A 25,620-nucleotide genomic window follows, 5' to 3' on the forward strand; every position below is an offset into this window, starting at 1 on the left:
TGAGATTATCTTAAGGCCATATAAAGTTGTTTTACTGGGACACAATATTTATAGACCTCAAAAGTGAGCCATAAGGATATGTCTCCAAGCTCCTAAAAGAAAATCTACTGAATCAATATAGTTCTCAGAGGAACACAAATCTGTTCCCCTAGTCTTCTCAGATGCATGGTAGCAATTGCCACAATGGGGCTCATATCCTGAATAGGCCTTTGAGTATAAATAGAATACAAATAATTTTCAGTTATTACATTCAGGGAAATTACTCCGCTGTACTAATTTGTATTTTACATGTATTATTTTTATAGGAGTCCAGAAAGACTTGTTAAATGAACAGCTTAAAATGCAAGTAGAATGTAGATAGTAATCTAATCATTTATACTTAAGAAAGAACAACACAGCATAAACACATCAATTTCATTTTACAATGGTTGCAATGTATTAAATTAAAATTATATCTTTTCTTTCCGCATTCCCTTCTTCCCAAACCACTGTGACACAGTTCTGCAAGGCTATAAGGGATTTCAGCAGTGATACTGTTCCTGACTTTTTCCAGTTAGCTAATGTGTTACCCTTTGGTGCATGACTATTTCTATGTAAGAAAACACTCAGAAGGACTGCAGACTATAGAATTTGGACACTAGACCCAAGCTATTGTTCTCTTGCAGTAAAGTCTCAGCAACAAAGTATTTTTTTTTCAAAGTCAAAAATTTTCCACAAGCCTATTTCATTTGCTACCAGATTTATTCCTTACCACTGCATCTATTAAACGGAATAAGTAGCTATCACCTATATCTGAATTTTTCTCATATACATGATAAATTACAGGCATTCTTATGAATTTTATCTTCATATTATCTGAGCTGTTCACAAAGGTGACTAGTTTGTCACATATAAGTGGCAGAATGCAATGCAGAGGCTACAGAGAGGTTAATGTTGACTTGGGAGAGGCTACTGTGCACGTCCATGACAAATAGAAAAATTAAATGAGTAACTTCACTGATCAGCTAATATCTTATCCACAAGCATACCCCACTGCTTCCTTCCCAAGAGGTATTGCTAATTACCGGGGTGCAAAGTTTACAGGTTCAGATGGTCAGCATACAGTGCTTTTAGCGATGGCATCTCATAAAATGCACTTTCTCAAGGCTCTGTGTCCTAACTCTACTCAGATGCTGATTTACTGAGATTTCAAGGCCACTATCACCTGTCTGCCTGTCCTTTTTCTTCTAAGCTATAGCCGGGATACTTACAAACTTGGTAAATCAGACTACTTATTAAGGAGCTGAGTTCATCATGATCAGATTCAGCATTTGTCATAGGGTCAAGTCTGCTATGAGTAACTCCTCATGTGTATCCTACAGGAAAGCAACCACACACTGAGGTCCACTAATTAGCCAGCTGATTGTCATCCACTTTCCACCAAAGCAGCTGTAATTCAGTAATATCCTATGTACACATGCTGTGCAGGTCACGCATACTTCTTGGGCATGAAAGAAACTAAGAAATCTAAAACCTAACAACAGTTTAATGGTCAGAAGCTGTGTCACCGATCAGCCAGCCTCCTGTAAGAGGACTACAGTTTGTAGGGCACTGGGCACTGCAAGAGCAGAGAACTCCTGAGGGGAAAGTCCACAAACTCGCCACAACCTACGCAAGACACTAAGTACTCCCAGCTCCCACTGATTTCAAAAGGAAATCTGCAGGCCCTTTGTTAGCCTTGCTGCTGCGTGATCAACTCTGAACAACTTCCTTTTTCACCATCTGGCAACTGAACTCTTAATTCTTTGTTTGTGCTTTCCAGGCTGTCAGATTTAATATGTCCATTGGTTAATGATCCCATCCTCACCTTTAAGTTTATGGAGGATTTTTCTGTTCTAATCATAGCAAATATCACAACAAACATCCTTACATTTCTACTTCTTGAAGATGAGATCACATTAAGCAAAACGGACACTTCTTTTGGAAAAATTTCATATATCCAACTTACCGAGCCCATAAATTTAAACATTTACAGTAAAATTTAATATTTTTCATGCTCATTGGACCTTCTCCACTAAAACAGATCCATTTTGCTTTGTGAAACAAATCAGGCTTCAGCACACTTGCACTGTGCTGCCCTGTTGGATTCTGTCAAACAGCTCCTGGTGGCAGAACACGAGGCTGTTTCATTAACCATCCACCAGCAAATCTAATAACGTGAAAAATTTCAGCAGCTCATTCATTCATGGTTCAGTTAATTTATGTTAAATTTCTCCCTGGCGAAATATCACAAGCAAAGATCAAAGAAACTCAAGGGAACCATTTTTCTTCTCATATTCATACATTTGTGAAGTCTGGAGAGAATGAGCAAGAGCAGCTGATAAATTCAGACAGTTTGCACTTCCAACACAGGAAAGAGTTATAAAATAAAACCCCACCCCAGCTAGGAAAATATGACATGGGGAAAGTTAGTAACTTCGTTCAAAGTATGTTGTTTATTATCAGAAACTTGTTAACCAAAACAAAGCTTTCGCTGACTGGGAGACCGAAACTCTGCTCACATACCAAAAGCATCACAGCAACACAAGCATCCCTGAGCTGTTCTACCCCTGCAGCACCCTCTTTCCGTCTCTCCCTGGCTTTCAGTTCAGATTGTTCTGCTGACAGCTCCTGCTTAGGGCAAAGTATTGGGAGACACTTTTTAGATCGGGAACTTTTCCATTCCAAGCTTTCAAATAAGACTTGTGGTTCATATATTTATTTATTTTCCCAATTGTTTTGCAATAGGTTTTAGCAATCTATAATTAAAACATTACCTGAAAAAAATGTGAGTGCAGTCAGGTGTTCTAGAAAATAATTACATAATAATGGTACCATAATTCACTTTTGAATATAGTCCTGTTGTTAGCCAATTTCTATGCATTCAAAATATGGAAAGCAACTTCATTCATCAGTTTGGTTCATATCATTTTACAACTAATAAGCCACACATGTAAATAATAATCCAGATGAAGGTGAACAGTCTGACACATTATCACCAAAGCCCAAACACTTCAGACTACTTAAGCGATCTAACAGATCAAACCAAAATTAAAGGTCTGGTCAGAGAGAAATTGATTAGAATAATCCTGTCTGGGTTTACAGGTCTAAGGGATATAACTCCTACTAAGAGTTTCATATGCTTTTAATCTTTTAATGAGTTTTTGCATTGTTCAGGGCACACTGTATTAAGAATTCTACAAAACAATATCGTGCATAGGAGTTTTCACAGGACACCTGCAATAGCCTGCAGAGCTCAGCTATAGCCCTGCCAATTTTGATAACTGCTCACCTCACTCACGCTAACAAATCTGTGTAGGACACCACTGTGAGATGACTATAAAATCGCTCTCTTTCTCTTAGTAAAAGAGAAATCAGTACTAGAGTGCTAGACAAAAGTACTCAATCTGTGAACTACAGCTCAAGTGATAGCAGTTGTTCTAATCAGGACCAAGTTCATCTGTACACAAAGTTGTAACAAAAATTGTATGACAGCAACAATAAGAACCCTAATAACAGGTTCACAATGCAAAATCTACTTCAAAATAGGTCCACAGTAAATCTTCTTAAAGGCTCTTTTTTTTTTCCCTGAATTTCCAGTCAATGTTTGATACAGAGTTTCATTTCTAGACCTTATTGCATGAAGATACTTTTGTAAACAGTGTGGTTTACACACTGAGAGGTTATTGCAGAGGTTTCAGAGGAACTACATGCAGCCATTATAAAATATGAGTTTGGAGAAACTCAGGATACACTTAAGTCTTTAAATACTGTACTAGTGAAAACATCAAGCTCTTGCTTAGATGAACACACCTAGTGATTCTCAAAGCAAACAGTTCCAACGTGCTGCAAAACCAGGATTTCCGCTCAGCTATTTTGGCTTAACTAAGGCTTTCATACAAAAACAGTGAAAACAAAACAACTCTGTATAAAAATATCAAAGGCACAATGAAAAAACAAAACAGGATCACATCTGAGAGGCAAGAGAAGAGGAAAGAAGAAAGGGAGAAGACGATTAAAGCAAAATATAACTCCTAAGAACATATCCTTTAATATTTTCCCATCATTTCTTTTGAATAGATTTCTTGGAAGTGCAAACATTTTGTGGGATCGGATGCCAAGTCACCAATTCTTAGACTGAGACCTTTGGATGCTTTGTCCTATCTGCTGCCATGAACAAAGACCACTTATACTGGGATTTAATTATACTCAAACTGGGCAGATTCCCCCACTGAACCAATGGGCTGCCTGGTGTTGACGTATTATTTCTTTGTAATTCTTACTTCAGCCCTAAGGAAAAAACTCATCCAAATTCTGTCCATTTTTCCTTTCCATTGCAACACTCAATCATCTTCCATGCACCGCTGACCTCTTTATTTCCCACTGCCATTCTGCAAACTCCAAGACAGACGTTTGTCTTATTTGGAGTATCAGAATGGTGCCAAGCATAAATATTCACAAGGGTACTTTGTGAGAGTAGCTAGTACCAAAAATTCATAAGTAAACCTAACAATTCACTAACTTCCCTGTTTGTGCAGACAAGGCTGGCTGTGCATATGAATACTGTGCCTCTGCCTGTGCCTGCCCCTGCCCACCAGCTCGGCTCTGCAGAGAGCTGCCTTCCACCTCGCAGGGAGCAGAGCTATTACATAGCAGACTGCTCAGAGGCTGTCCCATGGCTCATCGAGTTTCACTCAATGATGCCCTCCTTTCCTAATAGTCTAAAGATTCTAATGCTTCTATCTTCTCATTCTTTCAAGTTCCCCATTATTTCTTCTGAGTTTCATGCGCTCATGCTGCATGAATTTCATTTCTCCTCATCCTACCAAATGCTGTGATCCAGAAATTATGCTGAATTTCTGACCTAGCAAGTTGGCACCAGAAAGTGACTTCACTGCAGGATCACACAGCAAAAAAAAAGTGAGGCCATAAGCAGAAAATGAACTCCCACTTCCAGCACAGTTCTCCTAAAAATACAACTCGGAGAACGTATTATCTCTTGCTAAGCTGTCCATTCCCCCCACCACTCTTCACTCAATTTACTTCTGCCATGACAGTGGCAGTATACACGAAATGTTTGCAAGGAAAATGAATATGAGCAATAGAGTTTTTTTTCTTGGTCCCTTGGAAATAAAATTGAAGAAAACCATGTTCTGAATCACGAAGTTATAAGCGAGATACATGCACAGTTTGAATCCTTCGACCTACATTTCCTATTTAGCTCCTGTCTACCTCTTCCAGGTTTAGAGCCGATTTGGCTTTTCAATGGAGCTGAACAGAAAAACATTTTCATATCCTAAGAACGTTTTCCAGCCCAAACTGGATATAAAAGCCAAAACATCAACAGCAACAAAACTGCAAATCAAAGCTCCAAGCATTTTGAAGTAAATTAGCCAAAATGTGCTGTTGATCAATTCTGATTTCAAGATTATTTAATTACAAAAAAAAAGTACAAGTATTTCCAGACAATTAATAATTTTGAACAGCAGCAGCAAATATGAACGCGGATAATGCGGATGTCAAGATGGAATGAAAGTTTTCAACTGAGATATTTTAAAGCCTGTTATTTTCCACAGGTTGTTCCTGTTTCAGAGATCTGCCAAAACCAAAGGTGATGGCAGGAAGCTCTATGTCAAGCATTACACAGTGGCTGTAGTGGATGAAACCAAAGGTCCACTTAGTTCAGCCACCTGCTGCTGTGGCCAAAAGCTGATGCTTGCTGAGCAGGGGAATTTTTCATATACATATAGCACTTCCAGCACGTACTCTCAGTCATCAACCTTTTGCAGTTTGAGGATCTTCTGAGTAAATGGTGGTGTTGATCCATTTAGTAATCCTCACTGGATTTCTCTTACGTAGACACATCCACTTTCCAACTGACCTTCCATAACTGCCTAATACCTGCATTACACCCAGCAGGTAATTCTACACATTAACTAGAGGACTTGTGGTGAACTGTTTCTTCTTTTATTGCTATCAAAATAACCCTACCAACTTGTACTAGAAGAGACTTAAATAACTGATCCCTCCTCTATTTTCTTCCATACAGGTTATGATTTTATAGACCTCTATACCGTATCACTCTCTTATTGTTTCATTTCCTGTCCTGATCTACTTAGCTTTACATTTGTCTTTATTCATTTGCTCTCCCCTCTATCTGATAACATTGTATGAAGGCATATGTATCCATATGTATCCAGGCAGTTTGTGACCATTTCTTCTTTTTGCTTTTAATGTCAAGGAAAAGGAAATGCAAACTCTAAATCAGGCATCTGAATATTTTGGCCGAAAACCTGGCCAAAAATTTAGTCATGCATATATTTGCAAACAAGCACTTTCATGAAGGAAGAAAAAACGGTACTGGAAAGAAAGACTGCAGATAACAAAAGGTCAAAGTAAACAAAGTTTAAGACTAGAACACATTGCAAGTGTTTTTTGCTTTTTACAGATTTACCTACTTTTAAATATTACTTGCAACTATGCAAGTTTTGGTTAGGTAACAGATGGAGTTTTATTTTTGTTGTTGTTAGCATTTATGTATAGTAACAATTTTAGATACATATTATGGGTTAGTCCAAACCATTCCTGGAAAGACCAATGATTCTAATGATTTCCCAGTATTTTGGTTCATAAAATTCAGATTAGGTCAGATGAAACCCTTGGGGTACTAATTTCAATTTAGCAATCATACATCGTGCAAGCAGCACTTAAACGTTCATATTTAGAAGTGTTTTACTTTAGATGAGGAAACAAGGAGGACAGCATATTTGCTACCCCATAAATAATGCATGCTGCTTAATAGTTGTGTGGTTGGTGCATCCTTCTGCTCCCTTTTCAGGAGAGGAGACCAAGGGAGATTGTATGCATTGTTCTGCACAGGGCATCAGCCCAGAACCCAGGAGTTGACTTATAAACTCACAGACACTCCTCGTTTCTTTGTGCGCTGGTTTCCCTGCTCTTTGGAACAACTGCCTCACAAGTTTATTGATTATTGTACTCAAGATCACATTTTTACTGGTGAACAAACTAATATTTGTACATTACTTCACAATAAAAAAGAGGAGTGGGAAAAGTAATTTACCTTACTTAATGGGAAAAGAAAAATATTATCAAGTTTTTTACAATCAGCATTCTTTCAGTAAGTTTTCACCTGATACACAAAGGCAAAAGGACAGTTTGGGGGTGAGTGTTATCCCCTTATTTGCCTTGTTCTCCAATCATCACTCTGATACTCGATTCTAAATAAAAGAGATGTGGAAAATAAGTTTTGAAGTATCACATAGTAAAGAGAGGTCTTACAGGGAAGAAAAAAATTAGAAAAGTAACACAAGAACCAAAAAGATGTGATTCTTTTGAGTGTTTTGGGGCATCCAAGTATTCAAAACCAATGAGAGAAACAATTCAGCAAGAAAAGGAATAAAAATGCATGCTCCGATACTTGTAAATAATAAAGAATCAATTTAGAAGAAAGTAGAAAGAAAATCTGCTAATTTTTGTCTCTTGAAAGACAAGTTATACTTCATTTTACTCCTTCCTTTATTGAAACCATCAATAAATCTATTATTTGATTCACAACTGACTCATATAAGAGACACAACTGAATAGTTGAGGCAAACAACAGCAAGAGGAAATCAAACTATGATAACTACTTAATCTGTTTCATCATCTTTTCAAATACTTCTTAGTAAGACTTCTGCTTTGATGTTCTCATTTTTTCCCTCCAGATCCCCAAATACTGCCATTTAAGGCACTCTACAGAAGTAAGACTGTTTGTATCTATCTCTACCATCTGCCCAAATGCTTTCAAGAGAGGCAATTTTAAATAAACAGCAGCAGCAGGTACATAAGAATAGAATTTAAAAGGAACTGACAAGGGTCTTAGCAATTATTTTTGATAAGCAATTTCTGAGAGTTATTTGCACTCCTTTATGTCTAAGGCCACCAAGCAAACAAATTGTACTAAACAATGATCTGCACTGAATATTCTGAACATATTTTACAGTTCTTGTATATGCCATAAATTCAGTGCTGGGCATTTTTTACAAATTACTTTTCCTTTGGAAAGTGTTCTGACTTTAAAGAAGAGAGAAAGACAGACTGAGACCTATTATTCTAGGTCTTAATTCCTTATTAACATGTTAGTAGCACTTTTAAAATCACAGTTCCATTACTACTGAAGCAAACATTACATTTCCTGCTTTCTCCAATACCCTGCATGCCAGAAAATAAGTTAGAAAGGCAGTAACTAGAAAATTATAGGGATATGGGACTCTGCTGACAGTTATGCCTGTTCTGCTTCAATATATGGCTGTAAATCAGTAATATAAAAGCAAACAAATGCTCACTTAATGTTTCCAGTCCTATCCTATCATGTTTTTGGTTCAACACATTTTTGAAAGGCAGAAGTCCAGTCCTGATGCAGAATATCTATGATTATTGTGTGTTGTACCTTTGTATTTGTGTCAGCTATTGTACAGGAAACCTTGTTCAAAGAGATGCAAAATGCTTAGGTAAATACACACCTGATGAAACCTACCATTTCTTTACAGTTTATATAAAGTTGCTTAAATTTTGTACTACTTTCATGCTTGTTCTAAGAGCCTGTCATTTTCTTGTGGTGTTTTGTGTCAGATTTACCTAATGGATTTGCTTAGAAATCTCACAGTCTGGGGATTAGGACAGGTGCTTCTACAGAAAGTAAGGGGGGTTGGTGAAAAAGTTTTCTGATAGCCAACTGCAATGTGACAACTATGGTTCTAGCAAGAATAACTATAAGGGAAACATTTATCAAAATGAGGGACCTGAACACTTCCCTGTCATTAGCTTCTCTTCTAAGTGATTAAAAATAAATAAAAATCTGGCTATTGGAAGCGAGGCAGTGATAGAGTCCACTTGCCGTGGCCCAAAGAAAAATCACCAACATGCCAATGCCTTCACTCAATTTCTCCACAGAAATGCCTAATTCTTGGAATTGCAGTAGTTGTGTCAATTGTTCCTCAAATGTGTTGGAAAGTGGTCACATTGGAATACCATAATACATAAGCACTCTTTTGGAAACATTTTAATGCATGTAAAAGTGGCAAGCCACCTGAAAGATGACTATAGATTTCCTAAGGCTCAGACAAATCCCCTGACAAACATGAGGAGTGACTGCAGCAAGGGTCAGAAGGCAATTCAGAAAAATATGTCGCGTCTAGGTAGTGGGGTGTGTATGTATGCTTACGTGTATGATTTTCAAGTATACTTAACATACCAGCAGCCCAAAGTTCAGCTTCCGTTCAGGTTTACTTAATTAATTTTTCAATTACCTATGGATTAGCTGAGTGCCATTGAGAAGTTCTCTTCAATCCTCTTCAGTGAGACCTTATTAAGAAACACTTCCTGCAGAATTCCATGACAGGAGGAAGGATGCTGAACCTCATTTTTCTCAGAAAAAAAATCACTTTCCTTAATTGGGAATGACAATTTAAATCAAAGGTTTTAATGCTGTACTGTGAGATTAATTTAAAACCTATGATTTAGCAACAATTAAAATTTTGCTCCTAACATTAAATAGTTCCACAGTATTTTGTCATTCTCATTCCCAAGACATCTTCAGGCAGATTTTGTGACATGAAACAGATATTTTAGTGTGGCATTTTTATGCCCATTTAAACATGACGCAGAAAGAAACTAATACTTAGATTCTGGATCTCTTCCCCCCAGAAAAGCATACAATATTTCACGGTTTCAAATCATTGCCAGTGTACAGAGCTTTGCATACTTTCCAGTAAAGTATGCAAAAGTAGCACCAAAAATTCTGTAGTTAAGAAAAACATGTAACTTCTCTGCTGAGGTGATTCAATCCAAGTCAGAAATTGTTTCTTCACATTTACTAGCTTTCTTATTATTCTTCACATGGTCCTTTCATCTTAGTTTGGAGTTATTAGAAGCAGGACTGAAATCACCTAAGGCAATAAACTCTAATAATGGGAATAAAGTAGCGGGAAACAATAAATGAATTTATATCTTGCACATGCCAATGTGCATAGCATTCAGATGGCTACTAGAGCTACCACTACCAGGAACATAGGTCTCTTCTTTTTTTCTTCTCTTCTCTCTCTCTCTTTTTTTTTTTTTTTATGATCCCAGTTGATAAAAATGTTTTTGTTCAACTGGGAATCAGTCCTTTGGTTTCCTTTTAGCAAAAAAAAAAAAGCCAAACAAAAAAACAACATAATTGTTGGACTAAGATCTTCAGAGAACAAGGGAAGTCAGCCAGCAAGTCACTCAATCTAGATGCTTGGAGTTAGAGATGATCTTGGTACCCTCAGCTGCAACTAGTTCAGGAAAATTTTCAGCAGTTTTATTTTGCAGTTTTTGCAAACTGACCTATGAAACTTTGCAGCTCCCTTTGATCATGTCACTGAGTCACTGGCATGACATTTTTAGCTAAAGTGTTATACGAGCCAACCTCTTTAGACAATATTTCTTTCTCCAAGTCATTACATGGATTAATAGATTGAAGCAGTTCTTTGTCTAATAACAATAGATCCTACTGGAAATTTTCACTTTTGACAGCCATGAAGTTTAAACTGTATTTTTAATTCCCTCTCTCAGACTTACTTTGCTTTTGGCAAGCCAAAAGCTAATCCATTAAAGCAACAAAAACATTTTCACAGTGGATGTATAAAGAAAGCAGCTTTTTATGATTGTTTTCTGTAGTATGTACAAACAATAGAGAGTGACAAAATGTCTTAGCATTGTAACAAGCACTGAGAAAAGGTGAAAATAAGTCATAAACCAAAGAGAGGATGTGTACAAAGAAACAGACAAATTACATAATTTTTGTGTTTTTCTTTTTGTATTAAAAAATAGAGCACAATGCTTATTTTTGTGTAGACTACTCACCAAGCCCTGAAGTCATCAGAGGTTAAGACTACCAACATCATCAAACCTCTTTCCAATTTTCTGTTCTTCAGCTAGACCTTCACCTTCTCCTGATATTACTCTCATCAGAAGCAGTCCTCTCCCAGCAAAAAATACAATAGAAATGCTCTTAAATAGACTTTTTAACAGAGAAATTATCACTCTTAGTCCTAAATAGCTATCACAGAAGTGTCATTAAAGAAAAACATTAAACGCTGAAGCTAAGAATTTTCATGACCAAACCTTCACTAACTTTGAAGATTTTTCAATTCCAGCTCTTGTAGATGGCTGAAGAGATTTCTAACTTGGCTAAAAGGATTTTCTAATGTTTCCTAGCTACGAAACATAACATCGTCTGGAGTTACTTTGAATGTATAACAATTAGTGAGAGAAGGAAAACAGTGCACATCCAGTTCAGTTCAGTTCGGGAGCTTTATTACCAGGATAATTATTCACTGAACCAAATTAAATATGCTGCTTGGATCATGTTTTTCACTGTACCAAAATAAAAACTTGAATCAAGTTTCCAACAAGATTGACATGTGGCAAAAATAGTCCAATCTAAAACCAGAATGCTTTCATGTTAGGGTTCTTTGTACTGTATAAGATGCCACTACTGCAAATACATATAAATGGGAGTATCCCAATACCAAATGTGCTTGCAGAATAAAGGCTTATGTGCTTTTAAAAGAATAGTTTATTACGTTCTCTAATAGTTTAATTGTTATTGTTCAAATAGATGGACTTGGATGCACAGCTGGACCACCTCAAGCATCAAAAGAAAACACTTTTTAACCTAATGTACGGTTTAGGCCCATCTGGAGTAGGTAGCTATTATATGTAACTAGAGTTTCAATCTTACTAGTTTATGTTATAAACTGTCTCATTAGTAACTACTTCAGGTTTTAGATTCCATCCTATTCTGACTGTTATTATGAATTTCATTTCAGAGGCACTGGGATCACAGAGTGAGCACACTAGAACAAAGAAAGATCAGCAAAGCTTAGAAACCAAATTTCAGCTCTATACAGATACAACTGAAGAAGGATGTCAGATTTTGTTCAATCAGTTGGAGACTCTTGACAAATGCAGTTTCAATGCCTCTCTTCCTCTGGTGATGATAGTCCACGGCTGGTCGGTATGAACTCACATTTTATTTTTAATTCAAACTACACCTGATTTGATATACTTTCCTCTTCATTATGCTAGTGCCAAAAGCAACTTCGGAAGAAAGACTGGGATCTGAAATATGGTGGATTTCCCTAGTAGCAATCATGGCTAGAAATAATACAAAGTGGATATTCCCCACTGAGATTCTGAAGGAACACTCAACAAGCAATTTTTCATTTGAGAGTCCAATGCCAGAAATTAGATTCATCCCTGGTTTAAAGCCAGAGTTCGAACAAGCAGCTGAATTAATGTGCTATGCCTCTGGAGGACTGAAATCCAGTTTCATTTCTCTGATATGTTTAGTGCCAGATATTTACAGACTTACTGAAAAAAGTGCACACAATCTCCCCACATCTTTCTCATAGGTACAGCTTTAAAGAGAACTTCTCTACAAGCCTTTTCAGCTGAAATTGAAGCCCTGAATGTCAATGAATTACCACTGAACTGCTTCAAGTTAAATGGTTAAAAAAAATCCACCAAAAACCTTCTTCAAATGAACAGAATTGCTGTGCTACAGTGAATTTTTTTCTGATCTCAGCTGGAGAAGAAACAAAAGAAAAGAAAGGATAGGAAGTTATGTCATTTGAACAGATCTTTGATTCTCATAGAACCAATGTCATCACTTAACATGGCAAAATACAACCGTGTCACTGCAAATACACAGTCAGAGAAAAGTTGAACAACACACTTGATGTGCATAACTCTCAATACGTGTAACAGCAGAGATGGAATATTGCCCAGATTAATTTAGACAAGCCTCCCAAACAAGAATTTGTTCAAAGCCTATACCCTTCTCAAAGAACTATGCAGCTGAGGCTGCTGCCATTGACACTCAATGTTCACATTAACTTAATCTACAGAAGTATTAGGCTCTTAGAGAAAGAAGTATGTTTGGAAACCCAAAGCTAACACATCCGAATTCTGTTAAAAGACCTGAAGAGATTATTATGTTCCATTAATTGATGAAATATGCGCAACCAGCTCTGCTTAAATCTGAGATTTATTAAACAGTAATTCTGGTCCCTCAAATTGGAATCAGTAAAGATGCTAGTAAAGAAAGTTTGATCCAGTCCTTGAAAAAAAGAATGACTCAAAGGAGAGGAAAAAAGAGGATTTCATAACAGAACAAATATAGAAGGCAAACACTCACAGGTCTGCAACACTCCAGCTTTCTTCACTCTCCCCTTCAGCTTAAATTTACAGGGACAGCTGCTCCTTAATGAAATCAGAAACTTCCTGGGCATTTCTGTCTTTCTTTTTAGTCACTAATACCAATTATCTCAGGATGCGTAATAATATTTAAGGAAGTAATTTCATCGATAAGAGCTCACATCTATCTACCTAAAATATTATACAGTTCATATAAATTCTTGATTTTTGTCCACCCAAAATCAAGGATTCTCAGTAATGAGGCATGTTGAAGCCCCTAAGATCTAGTTATCAGCACTAACTCACCTTGTTTATTTTATGTTTTACGTTTCCTTGAGCTTTTCACACAAAATATTTGTTAGACACTGCTTTTTCTTAAGACTCTTTTTTTTTTTTTGAACAAAACAGGTGGACGGGATATTAGAAGACTGGATTTGGAAAATGGCAGCAGCTCTGAAGTCTCAGGATAAACAAATTAATGTGATCATTGCAGATTGGCTTACATTTGCTCACCAGCACTATCCCATTGCTGTACAGAACACCCGCCACATAGGACAGGAGATAGCAGACTTCCTGGAATGGCTGGAGGTAAGGGCGCCCAGGTCAAAATGTGCTTCTTTAGAAAAGACCTATTTACCTGTTCTTATGCTTCTACCACCTTTCTGAAATACTATGCTGGCTAATGCTGTTCATTGCAATCAGTTATGTTTCTTCAATACACTGTACATTTTTCTTCCATCAGTTTTCATATGACTTCAAAAAAAATTGTCATTCAAGAGAAAAAAAGCAAGTAGTCTTTTTTACTAGAATACTTTGATGTGTCTTTAGAGTTGAGATCATTTCATGCTACTTTAGTTTTTCAATTAGCATGTGTGCAGAGAGCTGGCATTCTTTGCATTATAAAGCTACTCAATATTTCAAGTTCAGAACTTGGTCAGTAGAAGAAAGTCAGAGCAAGTTCCACACTTTGCAAACAGGCACGTTGTCATTTGCAAGTAGCTAGTTCAGCACAAGGGGGTTATGTGTCCTATGTCTAATGCAGAATTCGAGCATGACATCACATCAGATTTTTGCTTTAGTTTCCCATAGATTATTCTAAAATAATAGTTGGTGATTGAGTGTAAAGGTAGACATTTTAGGAGGACAGATACGCATAGCAAAGCAGATGGCACAGAGGCAGTAATGAGTACAGAGCCATGCTAATCTAGTGACTACTCATCAAAACTCCCACTAGGTAGGAAGCAGAGGCCATGTCTTACAGCAGTTTTAGGTATACCTGCAGCTGCCAGACTGAAAATGTTATAAAGGAGTCTGCAAGGGATCACTGGTCTCCAGCACAATTTTTGAAAACACAGAGAGCAAAACGCTAGAAAGAGACTTGCACATATGAAGCATGTACCCTACGTAACTTGTATTTCACCTGTCTTCAGTACTATTTCAAGCTACCTGATTTGGAATGAATTTATATCTCTGTACCTTACAATGAAATTTTTAATACATTAATTTAAATATGGTGAGGTCTAGGGTAGATGGGAAATATGCTGCAAAGATGAAAGGTTTCAGCAAATTCCGCTGAAGGACTAAGCTGCTTTCAACGGAAAAGACAGGGCTAGGAGTTACCAGACAATACAGCCAGTTAGGGACAGCAGGCACAAAGAAGGCAGAAGAGTCACCATTCTTCCTTGTGAGAAGAAAGCTTAGCTCTTGCTCAAATGTAGTCTAAGTTGCTAGAGACCTAAAATCATATTTTGAAACTGTTTAATTATTGAATGAATCAAAAGGTGGACTTTGTTCAGTTCCCAGGACATGCAACATTGTCAACAATAAAGACAGTCTGTGATTTCTCCAGTGTCAGCAAAAAATAAAATAAAATCGAGGCTTGAATAAGTGACTGTTTGCTATAGCATTGTAGGTATCTTCTCTTGTACCATGATATCTTCCAGGATTTATATATGCCATAACTTTTTACAGCATTCAACTGAGAGTGTTCAAGTAGTAAAGCTTCATTCAGTTGAGAAGCACCCCTTCATGTGTTTAAAAGTTAAAAAAAACAACCTCCTGCAACTATCTTTCCACTGTGCTTCAATCTGATTTGAAATGCCCTCAGTGGATGTAACAAAAGCTGCAGCACTGTGCAACATTTTAATTAAGAATAAAAATAAAGTAAATCTTAGCACTCCTAGTATAAGAGTAAACAGGGCATGATCAATAACAGTCTCAATAACAGCCATCTCAACATCTGCCAAGCAAGTCATTATGGATATTCTGATATCTAAGAAGGTTGTCAGCTTTCACCTCATCTTCACAACAGATAGGTATCGAGACTGAAAAACCTCTCCACTGGGACAGGCAGTATCCACACTGAAATTAAAACAGAGGTTTGCCTTTCCTGCAAGAAAAATATTACACATTTTTCTTTACAAGCCAGAACAATTTTGAGCCTCACTGCTCAGGTGGACAGCTTAAGATCTAGACAGTATTGATTAGGTAGAAAGAAGGGCCTGAGGCCAATGCTTCTCAGGTTTCTTTCACAACAGATACCCAGTTTTGTAAAAATCAGTCAAAGAAATATCATCACCGTATCACTTAGCATGTCAGAACAATGTTGTGATACTTTGGCTTCTATTTTGGCATATATTAATATCTCAGGCAAAAGAAGCGATACACTTCATATAAAAGAGTGTTTTACACTGAAATTAAAAGATGGATATCCAGGTTATAGTCATAGGAAAGTCAAATGCTGCATACAAAAGGCAATGCACATTTGCATCATTTGCAACCAACAGCAATAAAAATCCTACTATTTCTGTTAATGGCTTTCCTGAGCATACCACATAAGTAGCAACGCCCAGATGCATTTTCCTGATGCATGAGAAGGAAGCAAGGAATAACACGCAGCCAGCAAAGAAATTTAGTGCATGATCCAAGCACCTCATTTCACCTCCAGCATCAACATACGTACTAATTTCTTGGGTTATAATTCATGGTATACCTGGCTTGTAGTAACTATTTTACTAGTTTACTTTTCACATTTTCTCCATCTAAATCAAGCTGCTGTTATCTTCCAGGAATCCATTCAATTTTCCAGAAGCAATGTTCATCTAATTGGGTACAGCCTAGGAGCTCATGTTTCAGGGTTTGCTGGCAGTTATATCAGTGGTACAAGCAAGATTGGAAGAATTACAGGTAAAAAACAAAACCAAAAAAACTACTTACTTTAATAAGCTTAATAGTCAACTGATTTCTTTGCATACATTACACGGATATTTGGCATATCATAGTTTATATTAGAACTAAGAACTCCTCAATCCTATTTTTATTAATCACACTGACAGTGTTACTTTTGCTGGAAATTTAACTATAGCTGCTGGCTAAAAGCTTGCATTTAATTTATAAAGTCTTTTTAGGCTCATGGCCCTAGCTAAATTAACGTATGTAGACACTTTTTCTAACAGCATCCTCTCCAAAGTTAAAATATTCACATGTATAGGCAACTTAATACACTTGCACAATATTTTAAAACCCAAGGAAACCATGCATTGAAAGCCATTTACAACTAACTTCATGCACTGTAAATACATACCACCTTGTGTGTGTTGCAAGAAAGCATTTAACGAGGATTGATTTTAATAAACAGAAGAAGGTAAACAACTCTACTGTTACCTTAAAGATAGACTCACTGATTCATGATCTAATATTGGAAGAGACTAGAAATGCAGTATTTTAATTTGTACACAAGAAAATAAAAGAAAAAAACAATGGGGGGATAAACCAAAACAACAACAGAAAACCCACCATCAACAAAAACAAAACAAAAAGTCAGATCCAAGGTTTGGGTCAGACCAATAACCCCGAACTATCTGGAGAACAAGATCCTGAGCATCTTCCTGAAACAAAATCTCTTTCATGTTAATTTGCCTTAAGAACTTATAGTATCTGACATTGTGTTCCTGCACGACTAAGACATAATCCACACATCGTCTAAAGTCCAAATGCAAGTCCCTCTTGGGGTTTGCCATTACAATGAAAGATTTAGAGATAAGGTAACATCCACTTCAAGCTTCCACCCAACCTTGGCTACTCTCAGTAGTCCCACCTCCAGCTCAAGCTGCCTTCACCAGCCCTCTGTGTGCCACCTACCTCCCTTGGATAGTTGCAAGTCCCAGTTGTGATCTATGATTCACCATACCATAGTCCCTTGCTCAGTCAGTTCTTGTGATGGTGCCTGCATGCCAAGAAGCTTATTTTACATGATGCGTCGTGATATTACACCTGTGTACGCGCTGAAGAACTTGAGCTCATCAGCACTGATTGTTCAGACCATATTAGTACATGAAGCCTTAATAATGGATAAAGAAAACCATTAATTTATTATTACAAATTTATGCATTTTTCATCCAAAATTATTCAGACTTGTAACAATAAGCTTAAAAAAAATTCATACTGATTAAAGCTATTAAAAGGAAAAGCTGTGACTTTGGGGTGGCATCTCTACTTGTATCCTCTGCTATTAGTCTTGTCCAATTACATCAGTGCAAATACATTAGTCCATAATACCAGCTGAAGAATGTCAAATTTAATTGCTTGTTCTCAAAACTAAAAAGCAGCTTTAAACTATGCAGGAAGTCTTTTTCCACAAATCAGTTCCCAAAAAGGGCCCTGTACAGAAGCATCCAGTAAACTAAAATCAACGTCTCTAACTGGAATATTATTTTCCTGAACACTGTAATAATTTGAAATCTTTTAACACTGAGAAACTATTATAAACAGCATCTACCAGACAGAGCTCTTGAATCAACAAGTGAAGTTTTATAAAATTGCAAGTCTCAAATGTGGGCTAAAAGTCAACCTTGTTGTGGGACTGCTGTCTTCAAAGAGCCTCTGAAATGCATGACCTCTAGAGTATCAAAGAACAAAATTAAGTAAACATCCCTCAAAAGACAAAGCAGTAGCGAGCATGGTTTGTCTATAACAAACATATCTATCTCTGAGCCTGTGTCCTTGTGCATGCAGCAGTTACTGTTTATTACAGTGCCTGTGTTTATTTTACCTTTTGGTGTTACCGTGTACCCCCACAGTACAAGTGTTCCTACCATTGTTTTTTCAGTGAAAGACCTTGTAAACTACCAGCGCTGTATGTTTTTAAATATATATAAGAGACTTTTCTCAAAACAGTATAGGAAAAATCCATCTGTACTACATCACAATCAGATTATTTGCATTTATTGCAGGCCTTGACCCTGCTGGTCCCTTGTTTGAAGGAATGTCACCAACAGACCGTTTATCTCCAGATGATGCAAACTTCGTAGATGCAATTCATACATTCACTAAACAGCACATGGGTCTCAGTGTTGGCATCAAACAGCCTGTGGCCCATTTTGACTTTTATCCCAATGGAGGCACCTTTCAGCCTGGCTGTCACATCATGCATGTCTACAACCACATTGCACAATACGGAATCACTGGTAAGAACTGACTGGGCAGTGAGGGAAGCAGCACTGTAGCTGGACTGACAGTATGTCAGGGAAACTGCATAGATCTGTGGTCTTAAAACAGTATCTAATGGGAGCATTGTCTTGCATTATATGCAATGAAGTTTCTTTTCTAGAATTTGGTGATTTTTACATGTATTGAGTTCAAATTGTTCTAACTGACTGGTAACAAATGTGGCTGCCTAGAACTTCTGAAAATCAGGCAGTAAGCACCCTAGTGTCAAGCACTTTTGAATAATTTTCAAAAGGTATTTGTTGTGGTGGTAGAGGAAATGAGAAAACTTATTCTAATTAAGCCAGATTCATCTAGTGTGCAATTAATTATTTCAAATCAAACAAAACACAGGGCTGTACTACTCACCTTCTTTATTCACCTTTTCCCACGTCACTGTCCTTCAACTGCACAGCGGGTGATGCTTTTTCTGGGACTCAGCTGCCAGCGTTCCAGGTTTATAGGGTTTATATTTATAGAAGATTAGTTTCAAGGTACCTGAACATAAATGTACAGAGAAACTGATGCAACATACTGAAAAAAGATAAAGGTACTGATGTACTGTGACAAACAGAACTTTTCACTGAACAAAAAAAAAAATCAACAACAAAAAAGAGTACAACCAGCATACCAGACTGCAAAAATTTCTCAACTATCACACTATATAAAAGTAGACCATCTTAGAAAATAATTGACAGTAAATGTGAAAATCTAGAAAGCTTATCTGTGAAGACATGTATAAAAAGTCCACAGTGACATCCCAATCGCATAGAAGAAAGTAACTTTCATAATTTGATTTTTTTTCCATTTTTCACTTGATTTTTATTTTTTTTCAATTAAAAATGAACATTGAATTCTGTTTTGAAATCTTTTAAAAGTAAAATTTCCTTTTAGGAAAGGAGGAAAAAATATATTTGTCTTAAAAGCATATCTATGTACTTAATACATACAATGTATTTAATATATTTTTTGCTTTTTCCCCAGTAGTAGCAGCTAGCAAAATTCAACATTAGTCTGTCAATCTGATGAGGCCAAAATGACTTTACCATGTAAGCATCCAACAGTTACTATTCAATCATTCAGAATGAGACTGCTGCCTTTAATATAGTATGGTGAAAGACTGCATGTAGTCTCATATTGTATTTCATTAACTGAACAGCCATGACAATGAAATCAAGGCTCATATTTAGAGTCTTGTACAGGCAGACTAAAATTTAAGCAGCAAATTATTCAGTTTTATTAACATGTTGGTTCAGCCAAGCTATCTTTGCATGATCCCAGAAGTATGGTTGCTACATGTATGATTTCTGAGACAAATTCATGACATTTTAGTAAGCATGAAGGATGTGAGAAGAACAGTAATATATACGTACGGTTAGCTGCTCTGTAGTTGGAATGCTAAAAAGGGCATGCAGAATTACTGTTCATGTCTTTTTCAGGCATCACTCAAACCGTGAAATGTGCCCATGAGAGGTCAGTTCATTTGTTCATCGACTCTTTGCTTCACAACGACAAGCAAAGCACAGCATACTGGTGCAACGACATCAACACTTTTGACAAAGGAATGTGCCTCAGCTGTAGGAAGAACCGGTGCAACACACTGGGCTACAACATCCGGGAGGAACGGCTCCCAAAAAGTAGACGACTCTTTTTGAAAACAAGAGCACGTATGCCTTTCAAAGGTGCGTGGGAATACTTGTTGCAGTCTCCAGATTGATAACAAAATGGGATAATGAGCCTAGGCTTTGTGATCCTGTTTACTCATTTATTAAAGCTTATAAAATCTATGGTAATAATCAATTTGCTGAGCCAATTAAGAATCCCAGTAGGCCTTCCTGATGCCCTTTCATCAAGATCTTGACTCTTAATATTTTTACAGGAAAAAGCTTGCTGTGGCTCTGGGGCCTCAGAGCTGCTTAGGGCCTTGATCTACAGGATTTTCCTATAGCTGGCTTGCGCAAGTTTGTTACAGCATATGGAGGTGTACAGCCAAGTCAAAGAAGCACAATTGCTCTCAGAGGCCTGTAAAACCTCCTCTTCCAACTTTGCCCAAATTTTATCTGTAGATGGTCTACAAGACTACACACAAATTATTACTTTTCAGACAATGGACAGACAGCAGAATAGCATGGACTTTAACAGGGCAGAACCGTGGCACTAAAAGTGACTGGTACTCCAGACTTTATCTCCATTAAATTATTTCATCAAGAGCACAATACCTATCTAAGCTCAAAGAGAGAATCCATACTGCCTGCATTATCAGAGAGAGGGATGCAGTCTGACAGGGAAATGACGCCTATCTGCCCATCTCCTCACAAAATGGCCTGGGCCTGGCTGCAGGCCAGTTAACCCTCGGTTGTCAGGGAGCCCACCAGGCCACTCCTGCTGTTGAGCAGACGTCCACATACCACCGTGAGGTTTTACATACGTTTTAAAGCAGGACTGTGGGTGGCCAACGGCAGGACGCCTTTTTTCTAAGTTATTTTTGGTGCAGGGACTTTTGGCGTGTCGTACTTCCCCTCACCACCCTCCTCCCCTGGCTGTCATGAGGCTGAGGTGGGCGGCACAAAATGGTGCCGCCTGGCCCCTGGCCCGGGGCTCCCGCTCACAGCTCCAGGCCACCAGGCATGGAGGAGGCACCGCCTCGGCGCCATCCCACAGCCCGCTCACCACCACAGCCCGTCTTCCTCAGGCTCCCCCAGCCCAGCCCCGCCAAACAGGGGTTCCTCTCAGCACCTCACACCCACGGAGGCCTGCCCCTTCAGCAGGGCACAGCCAGAAAGGGGGGCCCGGAGGGATCCTGAGGAGAAGTGTATAACAATCCTGCTTGTATTACACAGCTCGTTTCCCCACAGTGCCTGGTGCTTAACTGCAATACCACAGATTAAAATAAATAAAATTAATGTACTATTAAAATAATTTTGGAAGTCTTCCACATACAGCTGTGAACTACATGGTGATGACCACAGAGACATCTGCTCAGCCCTGACTGACACTCAGAGCAGCTGAACCTGCTGGATCTCCTTACACATTTTTTTATTTATTTTTTTAATGCCACAGGAAGCTGCTTGTGGTAGATTTACATATTTTTAAAGGCTGTGTCTAGTTCTCAGTGTTATTTTGCTGCAGCACAGTTAAGTCACCGTCAGAATTGGGAAAGTGCATTGCTCTGACGACCCTGAATCCACCACCACACACACCTGGACACAGAAATACCATCTCTGCACTGTTTTTTTCTCTGGATGTGGAGATATGTATTTTGCCACAAGCTGCAACTGTATCTTGTTGGCATTGTTTTCCATTTCAAACATGTTTCATTTTTATGCTTGGAAATGGTTTTCCTTTAAGAAAAAAAGTTGTTGGCATGTACCCAGATACCAATAACCCCAGACAATAGTTTCCTTTCATAAAAGTTCCAAAACAAGGCAGCAACTGTGGAAGAATGTGTATAAAGTGATCTTTGTAACACCCTTAAAAAAAAAAAAAGTTTGAAGATCATGAGAGAGGCCCAAACAGAAGAAATTTGAGAAACTCAGCATTAAATCTCACAATGCTTTATATTTCTTCATGAAATCTGACATTTAATTTTTCAAGTTAATGGCATTATATTCTGAAGCATTCATTAATCCAGCTCAAACAAACAGACAAAAAAGCAGTTGTTACAAAAAAGTTAAAATTCATAATAAGGCCATGATTGCGACCCTGAGTCAACTAGAGTTTTTATACAAATACACTCACCTTTTTCCTTAGAGCAAGCATCATAATAACCACAGCAAAAGGCTAAGCTTTTATAAGGCATTAAGAACATATATTACAGCAATCAACTTTTACATGGATAGAAAACTCAGAGCAAGTCAGGATAGTAATAAGTGATCTATAAACAAGCATCTGCCCACTTTGTCCTCATCAGGTTTGCTTTTGTGGTTGCCAGCAAAGAACCATCCATTTTGCTTTCTGCAGAGTGGCACCTTCTCAAAAGAAAATACATTGTTCACTAACATGCAGTAACTATGAATCAATACAAAAACATAGTTTTTCTAGAGAACACCTTTCATTGTGAGAATTCAGAGCTCTACAAAAATCTGTGCATATACATGAAAAGATTATTCCCTTAGCAGGACAGCTGTGCCATTCAGAGCAGTAGCATCATCTGTGAAGCATGGAGTGGGTGAGAAGAAGAATTGAGGACAGAGCATCTTTCTTCTCAAAAACTACTGTGCTACAATGTTTAACAGAACAGTTTTCCATGTGTAGTTGGACTACAGTGCAACCTCTTAATTCTAACCAAGTACTCTCTGGTCTTTGTTAAATAAAAGTTACTTAGGGTTTCCTTCATTAACAAATAAATCCACCAGTTTTGTCAAGAAGGCAGTTGGCAGAGAGCAAAGCAACATTTCACTCTGCAGAAATGCTTTAGAGCTGACTAATGCCAATTTGCTTTAGAAATCTCCAATACAATGGAATGTCCGGCTTTATTTTTATACAAATAGTATATCCTGATAAATGGTGTGTAAAATAAAAGCATTGGTTGTTAATACTTTTATTTAGAAAATACTAGATCTGATGTTGGTGTCAAAACTAAATAAAGAGCCATCATGATTGGATATCTTCAAGATGAAAACACCGAAGTGCCATCCTCACCCAACAACTTTTCCATAGTAAATTTAAACAGTTACTGCCAGATCTTTTCTTTTGGTAAATAACCAGACAGAAGAGTGTTGGACCTTCAAATCTAGCTGACAATATTTGTATGCACATGGTCTCTAACTGTACGGTGTCTTTTTTTTTTGTTTTTCTTCCTCATAATTTACTAAATGTCAAACCATTCATAATCAGTACACTGATGATTCCTTAGGCATTCTTTACTCTCAGAAGCATGTCGGGTTTTTTTTTTTCAGTTCAAAGACTTTCCTAAACACTATTCTTCTAGAAACCACCAAACCTCAAAGCACTAATGACAACTTTCTTATAATAACGTGCTTGAACAAAGTCATATTGTTGACAGATGCATGTTAAGCACAATATATCATTCTGCAGTCAAGAAAAGTTCACTAGCCCTCTGTTTTGCAGGGAGATTTTCTAGCTAGTCAGAGAAGAAGCCTGACAACATCACATGAGGTTTTCAATCTGTGCTGTATAATCCCTAATCAAGTCCAGTCATAAGTATTCTTTGCTAGCTGGATAGAGAGCTTGCCAGACATTCTAACAATTAAAGTTCAGAGAAGGTGAAATATTTCCCAAGGAAGAATGTTTTATTCTAAAAGAGAACTCTGCCTAGGTTTCCTCTTCCCCACCCTCCCCACCTCACCCTCCCCCCTTTTAAATAGAGCAATAGGGCCCCAAGACCCTAGGGGATAATGCAACACAGCAACAATCAAAAAACAATGTTTTAATTTTAACAAAATTGATTAAAAATAAAATGGAAGTATCAGTCAAGTTTCTGCATTGAAAGGCATAATTATTTTGTCTGAGAAATCTATTGCTTTTTTGACCATTTAACTCGTCACTGTCTAAATTCTTCCTTTCTATAGTCTATCATTATCAGTTCAAGATCCACTTCATCAATGAAATCCAAGGCAAGCAGATAGACCCAACTTTCAGCATCTCTCTGACAGGCACAAAGGAGGATGCTAAAAATCTGCCCATCACACTGTGAGTATTGATATTACATGCCACTGTACAAGTGAGATACAAGGTGCCAACTTACCATATTACTTGGATAATCAAGCTGTGAATGATCTGGTTTAGTACTGTTAATTGGAGATGAACGGGAAATCATCCTCTCTTCATCCACACCCCTTAAAAAACACAATTTTTGATTTACAAAAAATGCATGAATATTGTATAAGATCTCTATGAAACAAACCTTGTGATCTTGGAAGTTTCTTATAATGCTAGATATCCTGTCCACTTATGTTCAGTTGACCCCTTGGCTAACACAGGGCAGTAATCAATTAAAACATAAATAGGCAACTGTAATTAAGGTAAAGAATTTTGGATATTTCTCATGATGGAGACATTATTTGCATTAACAAATGAACAGGCAACAGTGTGGGCCAGCCTTTGCTCTAGCAGACAGAAGGCATAAAAAAATACTATTGTGGATTACATTTTGTCTTGCCACTGGTGCTTCACCACTTGTCCAAGCTTTTTGTACTTTGCCTTTTTATTCTTTTAGCAAGTTGCCAAATTTCACCAGTAGAGGAAGAGTATGCTAGAGACAGTAATGTTACTCCTTTTTTATTTTTTTTAATCCATATTAATTGAGATAGCATTATTCTGTTTTTGTTTTCTGCAGTGTTGAAGGAATTAATGGGAATAAAACCTACTCTTTTCTCATCACACTGGACACTGATATTGGTGAACTAATAATGATCAAATTCAAATGGGAAGGAACTGCAGTTTGGGAAAATATCTGGGACACAGTTCAAACCATAATACCATGGACAAAAGGCACCCGCCGACCAGGACTTATAGTGAAGACAATACGAGTGAAAGCAGGGGAAACACAGCAAAAGTAAGTGTAATGAAAACATCTTTTTTCAGTTTGTAATAATGCAGACATTTGGCAAACAAGCTATCCTAGTTCAAATACAATCATCTGAGTCCCCACACTCAAACCTATTAGTTTTTCCACACACCACCTCTGACATTTTCATTTTTTAATTTAATTTTTTTTTTTTTTTTTAATTTTATTGTCTCAGATTACACTGCATGATTTTAAGTGACTTATAAGAATTTCTTTGATCCAAGGTAAAAAAAAATAATAGTGGAAAACATTCTGAATTTAAACTGAATTTAAGGCATCAAACCTTGGGTGACAATTTTATTTATTCTTAGGAATAGAGGATAGAGGAGTTAGCAAACAGATACAAGGAAGAACTCAAGTTC

General features: G+C 37.4%; 1 protein-coding gene and 1 long non-coding RNA gene across 4 annotated transcripts in view; one reads left to right on the forward strand and one right to left on the reverse strand.

Moving 5' to 3' along the window:
- LOC308201182 overlaps positions 1 to 25,620 on the reverse strand; it is a 133,856-nt gene that overhangs the window by 106,916 nt on the left and 1,320 nt on the right. The window contains exons 2-4 of one of the 3 annotated variants that reach the window (XR_013956101.1): positions 24,437 to 24,527; positions 19,099 to 19,227; positions 17,386 to 17,470 (exon numbers count right to left, since the gene is read on the reverse strand). This is a non-coding gene — a long non-coding RNA (uncharacterized lncRNA). Of the gene's footprint in view, positions 1 to 17,385; positions 17,585 to 19,098; positions 19,228 to 24,436; positions 24,528 to 25,620 lie in introns of all 3 variants that reach the window. The other 2 variants (XR_013956102.1, XR_013956100.1) reach the window with 2 other exon arrangements.
- LIPC (lipase C, hepatic type) overlaps positions 1 to 25,620 on the forward strand; it is a 72,011-nt gene that overhangs the window by 43,929 nt on the left and 2,462 nt on the right. The window contains 7 exon segments of the mRNA XM_080608126.1: positions 11,877 to 12,064; positions 13,654 to 13,833; positions 16,314 to 16,431; positions 18,477 to 18,710; positions 20,169 to 20,411; positions 24,261 to 24,381; positions 25,028 to 25,246. Coding sequence (XP_080464252.1) covers positions 11,877 to 12,064; positions 13,654 to 13,833; positions 16,314 to 16,431; positions 18,477 to 18,710; positions 20,169 to 20,411; positions 24,261 to 24,381; positions 25,028 to 25,246 — 1,303 coding nt within the window.

Source organism: Anser brachyrhynchus (genome assembly GCF_964034855.1).
Source record: "Anser brachyrhynchus genome assembly, chromosome: 11".
Taxonomy (NCBI): domain Eukaryota; kingdom Metazoa; phylum Chordata; class Aves; order Anseriformes; family Anatidae; genus Anser; species Anser brachyrhynchus.